The sequence below is a fragment of the Anolis carolinensis genome, chromosome 1 (genome assembly GCF_035594765.1).
Source record: "Anolis carolinensis isolate JA03-04 chromosome 1, rAnoCar3.1.pri, whole genome shotgun sequence".
Classification (NCBI taxonomy): Eukaryota; Metazoa; Chordata; class Lepidosauria; order Squamata; family Dactyloidae; genus Anolis; species Anolis carolinensis.
Window position 1 is genome coordinate 283,800,313 of NC_085841.1, and position 13,013 is coordinate 283,813,325.

Genomic DNA, 13,013 nt, shown 5'->3' on the forward strand with positions numbered 1-13,013 from the left:
TCAAAAACTAATTGTTTTGCAACTATTTATTTGAAAATGTCTTGCAGTGGGCATGCACTTTTCCTATATACTGACCTCCATACTGCTAATGCTCCTGGGATGGCTACTATGAATAAGCCACAAATCTGCAAATGGTTTTTCTCAGTTTCTGACTCTGGAATCTGGAACACACTGTCCAGAAAGTCTAGGCTGTCTCTCTGACCTTCTTCCCTCTGCTACCGTGTAAAGCCTTTAAAAAATTCAGTCAGATCTGACAATGGAGTGATTGTTGAGGATGTGTTACCTGCTCTGTGCTCTGCATTTTTAAATTGCATTTTCAATTTGCTTTAAATATTGACAATGTTTTCTTTTGCATTTTAACAGGAATATCCTTTTAAAAATATTACTGCGAAGTGCTTTGAGGTTCATTTGAGGTGGCATATGAATCCAGATATTACATACTCCCATCCATATTCAATCTTGGGCCACCTATTTGTTCACTGTGCTCTACTGCATTTGAGGCTGGCTTGTTGCCATTCTATTCCTGCTAACATTATACACATCTTCATGTATCTTAAGTTGTATACATGTACTTTCAAATTTATTAGGAATGCTCTTGAAGTTGAATGCAATGTAGGATGTTAAAATAACATCATTTATATTTTAAAGAAAACAATTCAAAGTTATCAGTATAAGGTTTTGCCTATATTTTCTTTCCAAAACATACACAATTGACTCATAAAAAGGTGAGGTGGAGTTTCCTATATCTTTAATTGCAGAAAGCTGCTTTTGTTCCCATCCGTTCTTTCATAAATCAGTCTATGAGCACTTTTCTCTTTATTCTTCTTATTTCAGCTTTAAGCGCAAGAAAAGGTTAAGGAGATTTTCATGAGATAATTAATAAGAGACTAAGCACTCTTTCTCCATTCACTAGTATTCCTGTTTTGTACAAAACCCCAACATTCCCAATGTTACCGTTTTAAGGAAAACACAGCACTAGAATACCCTCCAACATTTCACAGATGAAAACCAGGACTTGTGTGACCAAATAAGAGTAAAGTCAAGAAGGAAAACATTATTAAATATTAATTATTATTAATGAGGAAGAGGGCTCACGCTATGAGAGGCTGCAGCAATTTGCTTTTTTCTAAGCGTACTGGGAAGGGCAAGATTTTTGCCTCTCCTCTCTGCTCATCCTTGCGGAGTTAATTGAGTAAAAACTGAATCCAGTTTGCAGCAATTGAGGCCAGTCAGAATGAAAGGAAACATTGGGAGGAAAAGGGAAAAATTGGGACATTTTAAAAGCAGCTGAAAAAGTGCGACAAGAAACAATTAATGGGGCTGTCCCTATCAACTCAGGACAGTTGGAGAATACAGTGTTCCCTCACTACTTCGCGGTTCACTTTTCGCAGATTCGCTGTTTTGCGGTTTTTCAATAAACTCTAAAAGACTATTATAAATCATACAAAATTACAATTTTCAGCCTAAGGAAGGAAGGAAGGAGAAGCCAAAGGGAGAGAAAAGGAGCCCAAGTGGCAACAGGAGGAGAAGGAGGCAATTTATAACACACAATTGGTTGATAAAGACTTAAAATAGTGTATAACTAGTAAAACAATGTATAAATATCAAAATAAATATAGTGTCCCTACTTCGCAGATTTTCACTTATTGCGGGTGGTCCTGGAACCTAACACCTGCAATAAGTTAGGTAACACTGTATACTTTAGGTGTCCTACGTTTCTTTTACAACAACTAGTTTGGCCTCACCTTGCTGCCTGCTGCACTCTCCCTTTTTAGATGCCACAATTCTGTTTCACATAGTTGGAAGGCACCCCAAATGCCATCTATTCCAACCCATTGCCATTCAAGAAGAAAGTGCTCCTGCAAGATGGCTATCCAACCTCTTTTTAATGATTTCTAGTGAGGGAGTGTTTCTGTTTTCCTTCTGATAACAGAATCAACCCTTCAGTTCTTAGGCCACTAGGGATTTTTTTTTCTGAATGAAATGTGCCCTTTGTCTCTTCCCTAAGAACTATACATGGGGGATCTAATGGGAGGAAAATGCCCAGGGATGAATTCAGACATACTGAGACCCTGAGTTACATGAAAATTAAGGGGCAAAATTGTATTATAAAACTGTATATACTGTAATTCTAATAATAACATAAAAATTTCAATTAAGTAATCATCTGAAGCCCTAGATGAATTAATTCATTCATTCTGTACATAAAATCTGGCTCTGTATATGCCACAAATAGCTGAAGTGTTGAATGTTTGGGCACTGTCTGCAACAGCCCACAAGGGGTTATGCTGTACTCCATTAAAAAGTAACTAGAATGAAGGTCAGAAGTTCCAGCCTGCATAACTAACAGATGTTAAGCAAATAGATTTCCTGATTTGTTCGTATTCTGGCTACTAACATCTCCACACACAGAGTTCTGACAGGAAGTGCTTGGTTACTTAAATGGGCATTCAAGGAATAATATGTTTCCAGTCCTAACAGTGGGATGCCCTGACACTCTTTCCCTCTTCCTGCCTTGCTCATGCTCCAGGCATCACCTCAGAGTCTGGCTCAGGCCTTTGGACTGTTGACATGACTTCCTGACCTGGTTTCTGGCTCAGTTCTCTCCATGATGATGCTCTCTCCCAACTCTTGCTGTGCTGTGACGTTAAAGGCATGGACCTCCTCCCACCCATGGCACTCAAGCTGATCTGGATCTCCTGTTTACTAGCTTGGCTTCACCCCAATTTTGGCTGCAGACTTAGTTCAGACCCTTATTTTTAAATCCCTGTAATGTAATATGCTTCAGCACTGGACTCTCTGAACTTTCCTCTTTAGCCATGTTTGCACTTCTAGTAAGGTTAAATGGTTTCTAATCTTTTGCTACCATTCAAATCAAATATTGATGCTGCTATTTAATTTATATTAGATGTTACTTAAAAAAATCTAAAATTCCAGTTTTCTCTTTCTGTGTTCTCAGAATGAAGTTATCCTTCAATAAATGTTGGGCATTTGCCATAGTCGGTATTAAAATGCAGCTAGCAAAGAGATCAGTCTTATGCTGAACATGATACTGGGATGGGGTGCTTTTTTTTTTTTGCAGGGAAGATTGTAGGGATTCTGCATGGTAATCTAACCACTTCCTTTCTTTTGGATTTTCAGAAGATGGCAACACCAAATAAAACAAATATTAGCATTGAAAAGTCAGGACCATCCCAGGCACCTAAGAACAAAGTAAGGCATTTGGAAATATCATGGGGAAGGGAAGGCTGGTAATGTCACTAAGCATGGTACATTATGCATCAACCACAGTTGCTCAGAGCCATGCCATTCAAATAATTTTTAAAAATTAGTCTTACAAATTTAGATTTTTTAAAAAAAATTCTGGAAATTTAGCTTTCCAAGCTCTATATGGAAAGGAAGAAAACGAACTTTACCCAGCTCTGTTTTTGACTAATGTTGAAAACACTGATTTTAAGAACACATAGGAGGTATAGGTCAAGGTTTTCCCCTGACATTAAGTCAATGACAAAGAAGAAAGGAGATGCTGAGGTGAGAGGAGAAAGAAGTGAATGAGATAATAGTAAGAATTCAAATTTAGCCAAGAGAACTAGAGACTGAGGATAAGAAAGATAGCAAGAGAGAAAGGAATATTGCTTATATGCTACATTTCTTAATAATATTAAAAATGAATTTCATGTTTAGACGTAGATTCCCATTTCCAAAATATCTTATTATGTATGTAATGTATATCCTAATACAGGTATTCCAAACTCCCCCAAAATCGAAAACAATTCTGGTTCTAATCATTTCAGAAAAGAGATACTCAACCTGTAGTAATATGCACCCTATAAAGCCAAAGGAGATCTATAAGAAATTATGCTTTGAAACATTAATTGATGTTAATCCACCAGCATAACCAATCTCTTCTACTTTTATCAATGAGTTCTCAGAAATCTGATGGTCTTCGTTTTTACTCCTTTCCGGATAAGCCTATAAACTGCTTACAGAATGACATTTACTTTGCCACTAAATCCAAATGAATGAACTGTTTAAGTTAAGCTTTTACTTAGTCCAGGAAGTGGTTTGTTGCTGCAGAGTTTGTGGTAGGGGAGGATGATTTCCATTTGCAGATTTTTGTAATGCTTTCCTTTATATTTTTCCTTTCCATGGTTTCCAAACGCAGAAAACTTTTAGTTTTCCCTTTTAAAAAAATCTCCCTCTGTTGTGCTTCACATGCAATATTCAAAATAAAAAATGCCTTCTTTTGACAGGCACAATACTGTTTTTCAAATTTAAAAAAGTTATTAGGTAATATTCAAACATGTCCAGGCTTTTTTGATCCTGACAAATAATAACATTTAGTTGGCAGGCTCTTTATCCTCTTACCTTATTGCCCTTTTGTTTCCTTGTGTGCTGCAGAAATGCACAATGGAATCTTTTAGTGAATAATGCAGATAATAGCATTATTTTCAGTGTCAATCATCTAGTCAGATTCAGCCATTTCAAGTCATTAAGGCTTATTATGGAATTTATGTTAAGAGTACAGTTTCAACAAATTTGCTCAGCCTTCTATGAGAAAGGAGGGAAAAGCAAAAATATCACGTCTTAGCCTGCTTTCTAATGGATAAAACCCAATAGCTCATGCTGATGATGGTGATGATACAACCCAGCCAAAGTTAAGCAGATTTATATTCCACCGGATTTAAATGGGAAGAAACTAAACATGAATTATTGGATGGTGCCTATTTTTAAGTACATTGGGTAAAGTTATAGAGAATAATTTATAGGTGTCAGTAATTAAAATGAGGCTTCAAATCCATACTCGGCTACGGAAACCCACTAGGTGACCTTGGGCAAGTGACACTCTCTCAGAAAAAGAATAAATTCTGCCAAGAAAACTGTGCAATAAGTTTGGAATTTTCATCTTTTTTGTGCCTTTGAGTTGTTTTTATTGCAATTGTATAATTGGGTTTTCTTGGCAAGAATTGTTCAAAATAAGTTTGACTTTGCCTTACTCTGAGGCTGAGATTGTGTGACTCATTAACCTTTCTATAGTACTACAAATGACTGAGAGCTGTTCAGCAGTGGAACTCTCTGCCTCGGAGTGTGGTGGAGCCTTCTTTGGAGGCTTTTAAGCAGAGGCTGGATGGCCATCTGTTGGGGGTGCTTTGAATGTGGTTTTCCTGCTTCTTGGCAGGGGGTTGGACTGGATGGCCCATGAGGTCTCTTCCAACTCTATGATTCTATGATTTCTTCCAGGCAACTGGATCTAGGATAGTCCCATTTGCTTTTGTAAAACTTTGGAATTAATGTTTTGGCTGAAACCATGACCATCAGAAGAAAAGGGGCAGAAAACAACAACAGGAATGACAAGCACTGATCCATAATACAGGTCAAGTATCCCTTACCCCAAATTCTCAGGATCACAAGTGTTCTGGAATGCTTTTATATGCATATACTTTACACAATAAGGTATCTGGGAGATGAGACCAAAGCCTAAACATGAAATTTATTTATGTTTCATATACACCAGTGGTTCTCAACTTGTGGGTCTCCAGGTGTTTTGGCCTATAAGTCACAGAAATCCCAGCCAGTTTACCAGCAGTTAGGATTTCTGGAAGTTGAAGGCCTAAACTTCTGGGGACCCACAGGTTGAGAACCACGGATATACACCTTATTCACGTGGTCTGAAGATAATTTTATATTCAATCTTTTAAATAATTTTGTCCCTGAAGGTTTGTGTATTTTATTATTATTTAATTTATTTTTGTCCCGCCTTTCTCACCCCGAAGGGGACTCGGGGCGGCTTATAACAAAGGCACAATTTGATGTCTTGAATACATATCAACATAAACAACATATACTTTAAAATCACATCATTAAAACATGTCAATTCAAACAACTGCTTAGAATCACACAATCCTGTGTATACTGAATCATCAGAAAAGGTGTCACTATCTCAGCCACCTATTTGGACAATTTTTGATATAATATGTATTTAGTACATTTATAACACTCCATAATGCATTTATAATATATTTGTAACGTCATAATGACGTTTTTGACTTGATTTTTCTTGTTTAAAGCAGAAAGTGTAGAAATAAGAATGGAAGGTATGAAAGGAATAAAGGGCTTTTTTCCTGGACAAATTGGAAATTTATTTATAGTGTCAGAAGTGAACCAGTTGTAATATATTTGAGAACACAAACAAAGTTTTATAAACTTGGCATTATATTAAATGTCCTTTGATTGGTAGCTGGCCTCTTGGAGTGCCTCAGGTGTTGCTGTAAGATGGTCCTCCATTGTGCATGTGGCAGGGCTCAGGCTGCATTGCAGTAGGTGGTCTGTGGTTTGCTCTTCTTCACACTCGCATGTTGTGGACTCCACTCTTAAGGTTGGATCTGCATCTCGTGGTTCCAGAGCATAGTCTGTTCAGTGCCTTCCAAGTTGCCCAGTGTTCTGTGTGCCCAGGGGGAGTCTCTCATCCAGTGTCAGCCACTGATTAAAGTTCCGGGTTTTAGCCTTCCACTTTTGGACTCTTGCTTGCTGAGGTGTTCCTGCGAGTATCTCTGTAGATCTTAGAAAACTATTTCTTGATTTAAGGCGTTGGCATGCTGGCTGATATCTGAACAGTGGATGGGCTGGAGATGTCACTGCCTTGGTCCTTTCACAGTTGGCTGCTACTTCCCAGTGGATATCAGATGGTGCAATGCTGGCTAAACAGTATAATTTTTCCAGTGGTGCGGGGCATAGGAATCTTGTGATAATGCAGTGCCACTAAGAGCCACATCAACTGTTTTAACGTGGTGAGATGTATTCCACATTGGGGAGCAGGGTAGGAAAGTGCAATGGGAAGTTAACTTTAAAAGTAATAATAATAATAATAATAATTTTTATATTCCACCCAATTTCCCCAAAGGGACTCAGGGCGGCTTCCAATAAAAATGTCAAATATTCAGTGCCATTATACATTAAACAAAGACAAAATAAACACAGGGTTGCTGTGAGTTTTCCGGACTGTATGGTCATATTCCAGAAGATCTCACATAGATGTGAGTGAAACATCGGGAGAGAATGCTTCTGGAACATAGCCATACAGCCTGGAAAACTCACAGCAGCTCAGTTATTCTGGCCATGAAAGCTTTCGATAACACAAAATAAACAACCCCACCTAATTCCAAAAGTAAATTCATAACTATAGCAAAGTAACCGATAAATAAAATTAAATAACGTAACTAGACAACCACAACTTATCTAACATTAAACAGAAACCTAAGTCTAAAGTGGGGTGTATATATGTGTGTGGGTTAAAAGTGGAGGGGGGATCGGGTTTGTATTAAATAGCCCTATTTATTTCATTTTTTTCCATCTTATTTATGTGTCGCTGTGGTTTGTACGTTGTTAGATCAGGCATTGGCAAACTTGGGCCCTCCAGGTGTTTTGGACTTCAACCCCCACAATTCCTAAGAGCTTACCAGCTGTTAGGAATTGCGGGAGTTGAAGTCCAAAACACCTGGAGGGCCCAAGTTTGCCCGTGCCTGTGTTAGATGCTATCTATATTATTAGTGTGTGTTCAAAATATAGAAACAAAACCAAAAAAAGTGACAATCCATCAACAGCAGCCTCTCAAACCCAGCTTGCAGCCCTTTTGGCAGAGAGGTTTACTGACACGTGCTGAGCTTTATTCGCCCCAGATCTCCTGCTGGCGCTTTTCGTTGTGACACAAACAGCAGCAGGCCTCGTAAGCTGGATAAGCGCAAATCTTTTTAGTGGAAAACCCAGCGAGGAGGAGAGAAAAAAAGCATCCAACAAAAGGCTCCATTTTCGAAGATCCATTCTCTCTCCCACTTCACTAAATCCATCCTGTCAATCACTCCTTCTGCCCCGCCTACCCGCCGTCCCGTCTGCCAATGAGGGCGTGCTTTCTGTCCTCCTGCCGAGCTGCGTTGTGGCTTCTTTCACCCCCCCTCTAGTGGATATATTTGCATATTTATCAGGCTGAGATTCCTGACGGACCAATGCGAGAGTACGGCACGGCCCCCTTCATTAGCATACACACCTCTTTCTCTCTCCCAATTCACTAAATACACCGGCACTCATTCCTTTTGCCCCGCCCACCCGCTGTCCTTCCTGCCAATGAGGGCGTGCTTTCTCTCCTGTCGATCTGCGTTGTGACTTCTTTCACTCTCTCTCTAGTGGACATAATATTTGCATATTTATTAGGCTGAGATTCTTGACGGACCAATGGGAGCGGGCGGCACGGCCCCCCGTCATTAGCATACACACCTCGTTGTTTGGCATAGCTCCACACCCAGCCAATGGGCGGGGGGAGAGAGAGAGAGAGAGAGAGAGAGAGAGAGAGCGAGACGCCTGGAAAAAAAAAGGAGGGGGGGGGGTGAGCTCGTTGAGGCGGCGCAAACGAGCCCTCGCGCGCCTTGCCTTGCGTGCGTTTGCTTGCGCGGCAGAGCAACACTCGGAGGAAGGCAGGCAGGCGGTTGGGCCGCGCGCGGAAGAAGGGTTATCTTCCTCGAGGGACTGCGCTTCACGCGCTCACGCCGCCGCCGGGCGTGTTGTTACCTGCTCGCCTCAGAAAGCGCTGTTGAAGGAGGGAGGCAGAGGGCGAAGCTGAGGGGACCAGGGAAGCGGGCTCGCCGAGGAGGAGGAGGCCCCGAGAGGAGAAGCGAGGCAGGCAGGCGGAGGGCTTTGTCCCGGACGAAGGGTTGCCTTTTGCGTGGTCCGGCCATGCGCTGCCCGCCTCTCCCTCCTCGTCCTCTCTTGGCCGCGCTGGCCTGGGGCTTGCTGAGCGCGGCTGGGCCCAGCGGGGGCGCCTCCTCGGGCCCGTGCCCGGCGCCCTGCACTTGCGACGGGGACGGCGGGACGGACTGCTCCGGGAGAGGCCTCGCCGCCCTGCCCCACGGCCTCAGCGCCTTCACCCACTCCCTGTAAGTACAGGCCGCCTGGCCGCGCCTCCACCTTGGCAAACAGGTTGTGTGCGTGTGTGTGTTTGAGGCTCTTCTCTTTGCCCTCCTCGTGGGATCCTAGAGCTGGGAAAGAACCTCAACCCAACCCCATTATGCCATGCTGAGTGGATTTTAACTGGGTTGTGAGTTTTATGGCCATTTTCCAGAAGCATTCTTTCCTGACGTTTCGCCTGCACCTACGGCAGGCATTCTCAGAGGTTGTGAGGTCTGTTGGAAACCAGGCAGTTGGGGTTTATATATCTGTGCAATGTTCAGGGTGGGAGAAAGCCTGCGACAACACATTGGATCCAACTTCTTAAGATTTAATTCTTTTCACAGCTGAATGTTAATTCCTTTTTAAAAGAATCCTAAAGCTGGAAGAGGAGACCCCCAAGGGGCATCCAGCCCAACCCCATTCTGCCACGATCAACACACTCCAGACAGGTGACCATCCAGGCAGTGAGACTCCCCCCCCCCCCCGCACTCTGAGGCAGCATATTCCACTGCCAAACAGCGCTGAAACTGGCTCCCATTGCCCATGTTGAGGCTCTCTTCCTGCAACCAGACTATGGCCTATACCTGGCTGGAGGTGGTGTCTCCCTTAATAAACAAACAAACAAACTTTATTTATATCCAGTCCCCAAAGAGACTCAGGGCGGCTTACAAAGGCACCCCAGGGTGCAGCATATAACATAAAAACGGTAAAGGTAAAGGTCCCCTGACATTAAGTCTAGTCGGGTTGGTGCTCATCTCCATTTCTAAGCTGAAGAGCCGATGTTGTCCTTGTTGGCCTTCAAGGTCATGTGGCCGGCATGACTGCATGGTGTGCCGTTATCTTCCTGCCAGAGCAGTACCTATTAATCTACTCACATTTGCATGCTTTCAAACTGCTAGGTTGGCAGAACCTGGGGCTAACAGCAGGAGCTCACTCCGCTCCCCGGATTCAGCCCACCGACCTTTGGGTCAGCAAGTTCAGCAGCTCAGCCGATTAATCTGCTGCGCCACCGATACATAAGTATAAAACGGTAACACATAAAATTATAACAGCCACCACTACCAATACACATAACATAAAATAAAATTGCTCAGTTTTAAAAACACAGAACACCTGTATATAAAAACCTTTTGGACCCATAACTTTTTGGACCCATAACTTCCAGAGAAGAGCTAAGAACTCGTTTGAGTGAATCTTCTCTTTAGTGGTAAATGTCCATTAGCATTCATACAAGGCAATGTGGCTTCAGTTATTAGACTGAACCTATTGTCTCTGATCTGTTAGGAACAGAGATATGCCAATGCACAAAAATACAGCAGAGTTTCAGAAGTGTTATTTCAGTTGCCCAAAAAACATCTTCACCCCCGAAATCATTCTGTGTCCCCAGGGAAAGGCCCATGCATGACTTGTGCATGTTTTCCTGGGAAGCAAAGCCCAGAGGGTTTCATGGCTGCTTGCTTTCCTATCCACTTGCTGGGTCCCTTTGAATACTATTATTTGCTGGGGAATGACTCCAAGGCATAACACATACACATAAAGCAGCCCCCCCCAACCCCCCCCCCCCAAAAAAAAACAAAAAACCATCTGGGCATTTGTGCATGCCAGTGTGTGCTTCCATAGGACTGCAACCCTACTGTTCATGACCCTGGTTCATAGCATCCCCGCCACCCCCCTTCAACACATTTTATCTGACAAAGTTGGGACTGGATGGCCCTCATGGTCTCTTCCAGTTCTATGATTCTATAATTGCAGGTACAGGTATTAATTTCTTTGTTGCTCATGTTACCTTCATTCTGGGTGTATAAGATATTAATGAAACATAAGTGAATTTCTTGTTCAGACTTGGGTTCCATCTTAAAGGTATCTTATGATGCACAAATCCAAAACACTCATGATCCCAAGCATTTGGGATAAGGCATAGCCTACCTGTAGAGCATCAAGCTGACATTTGGGATTTCAAATCGCTTGTGTGTCTTGTGTTACGTGTAGACTGTAACCCTGTGCATTCTTACATGAAATTCAGCTCCACTGAACTTAAAGTAGTAATGTCTATAAGATTTGGCTGTTAAGTTCTTTTGCTCCACTGGTTACCAAACCAAAAGGTATTTTAGTTCTTAATTGTGTGGAATCTTTTCAATTAACTTACATTTTCTGTTTTGAGTCATTGGCCCTTGTGGTCTCAGATTTTTTTTTGTTTCTTAATTAGTGGAGGGTATCCCCTTTAGCTTTCCTTGTCAATTTTATAGATATGATACATTATATTATTGTGTGTTCACTGAACTGCCAACTCTCTCACCCAAAAGTTTGTTGGAGAGATCCAGTCTAAAGAGATTTATGAAGAGAGGCAAAAGCAGGGCTTGAGTATTTGTTAGGCTCTACCTGGTGGGCAAACTACAGTATGCTAGATGAACAGATTTGCTCTAAAATTTGATGGAGTCCGTTAGAATATTTAGCTGCTTCAGTATGGGAACAAGTTGCATTCTTCTATATTCCTACATTTTTGTATAAATCAGTTGATCCAGGCAGTATTGCTGGGACATGGTTGGAAAGCTATATATTTGAAAGCAGATTGAGCAAAACTGGGTTCTGGAAGAAGTAACCTCAGCCCTTCTGTCTAACAAAGCTATTATAATTAGGATAAAATACCACAGAAAACAATGTTAGGTGTGTGCTGCAACTAGGATTTCAAGGGTGTGGTGTTTTAATGTGTATGTGTGTTTGTGGTTTCATCATGCCTGGACTTAATAGGCAGACTTTATTAAAGCTCTGAGGAAATTCCAAAAACCAGTCTTGTGTTCAGTGCATGTCATGGGGGTTGGGTTGGAGGTCCCTTTAGGTCTTTTCCAACTCCATGGTTTTATGATTCTATGCTTACATGAGGGTTCAAGATATTTAAAATAAACAAGACATTTTAGGAACAGTGTTCTCTGGTGTATAGTTAGGTGAAAAATAAATGAGGAACATGTTAGCTGAGGAGATTTGAGGTGGGTAATTACTTTTGAAAAGGATTATGGATTAGACTAACAGTCCTAGAGAAGATAGGGAAAAATAATAATAGGTGTGTGAAGCCAAAGAAATTTGAAAGGAGTGCATAAAAACTTACTATGATTTTTAAAATAATAAACCAATTATAAAAATATGTTAACATCTACCTTACAGTTTTTAACCAGAAGTGTGAAGGAAGTCTGGATAAAATGTATTTTATTGGGCAATAGAAATAAAAAGCTTTTTTTGTTTACTATTTAATTTGGATCTTTTCTTCCTTGACATCGTCCAATAAAACACAATACAACACTTCATATAAGGTAAAGGGGTAAAGGTTTTCCTCTGACGTTAAGTCCAGTCGTGACCCACTCTTGGGGGTTGGTGCTCATCTCCATTTCTAAGCCGAAGAGCCGGCGTTGTCCGTAGACACCTCCAAGGTCATGTGGCCGGCATGACTGCCTGGAGCACCGTTACCTTCCTGCCGGAGCGGTACCTATTGATCTACTCACATTTGCATGTTTTCAAACTGCTAGGTTGGCAGGAGCTGGGGCTAACAGCGGGCGCTCATTCCGCTCCCGGGATTTGAACCTGGGACCTTTCGGTCTGCAAGTTCAGCAGCTCAGTGCTTTAACACACTGCGCCACCACCAGGGGCCCAACACTTCATATATTATGGTAATATAATACTTCATATATTATGGTAATATTTTAATAATAAATGTGTCCTTCATATGAATATTGAATTGATATAAATTCAGAACCTCAGCAGTAGCATAACAAGTTAGCAGCATGTTCAAAACAAATTTTTCAGAAGCCAGTGAAATGGTTGGGTTTTAAGCCCATTTTGAATATTACAACTATCCAACTATATGTCCTCTGGAAGAGATACTATACATTGGGTCAATAATTCGGAAAGCCCAAGTGCTTGTGAGTCTAACAGATTTTAAAGGAGGGCCAATATGCTGGCACCAGGGTTTCTGATGCCACTCATAAGGTAGGGATAGGTTTGTAGACAGGCCAGCTTGAATTCACATTTCAGTTCTACAGATAGTTCTTAAAGCATATAAGAATCTCATAACATGGTACATCCCA

The 13,013-nt window shown here is 41.5% G+C and overlaps 1 protein-coding gene across 1 annotated transcript in view; it reads left to right on the forward strand.

The window, feature by feature from the left end:
• The first annotated feature begins 8,343 nt into the window (after window positions 1–8,343).
• The window catches only part of lgr4 (leucine rich repeat containing G protein-coupled receptor 4), a 118,626-nt gene continuing 113,956 nt past the window's right edge, over window positions 8,344–13,013 (forward strand). Inside the window, exon 1 of the mRNA XM_003225628.3 lies at window positions 8,344–8,924. Within this exon, the coding sequence (XP_003225676.1) occupies window positions 8,725–8,924 (200 nt within the window). The 5' untranslated portion in view covers window positions 8,344–8,724. The remainder of the gene's footprint in view (window positions 8,925–13,013) is intronic.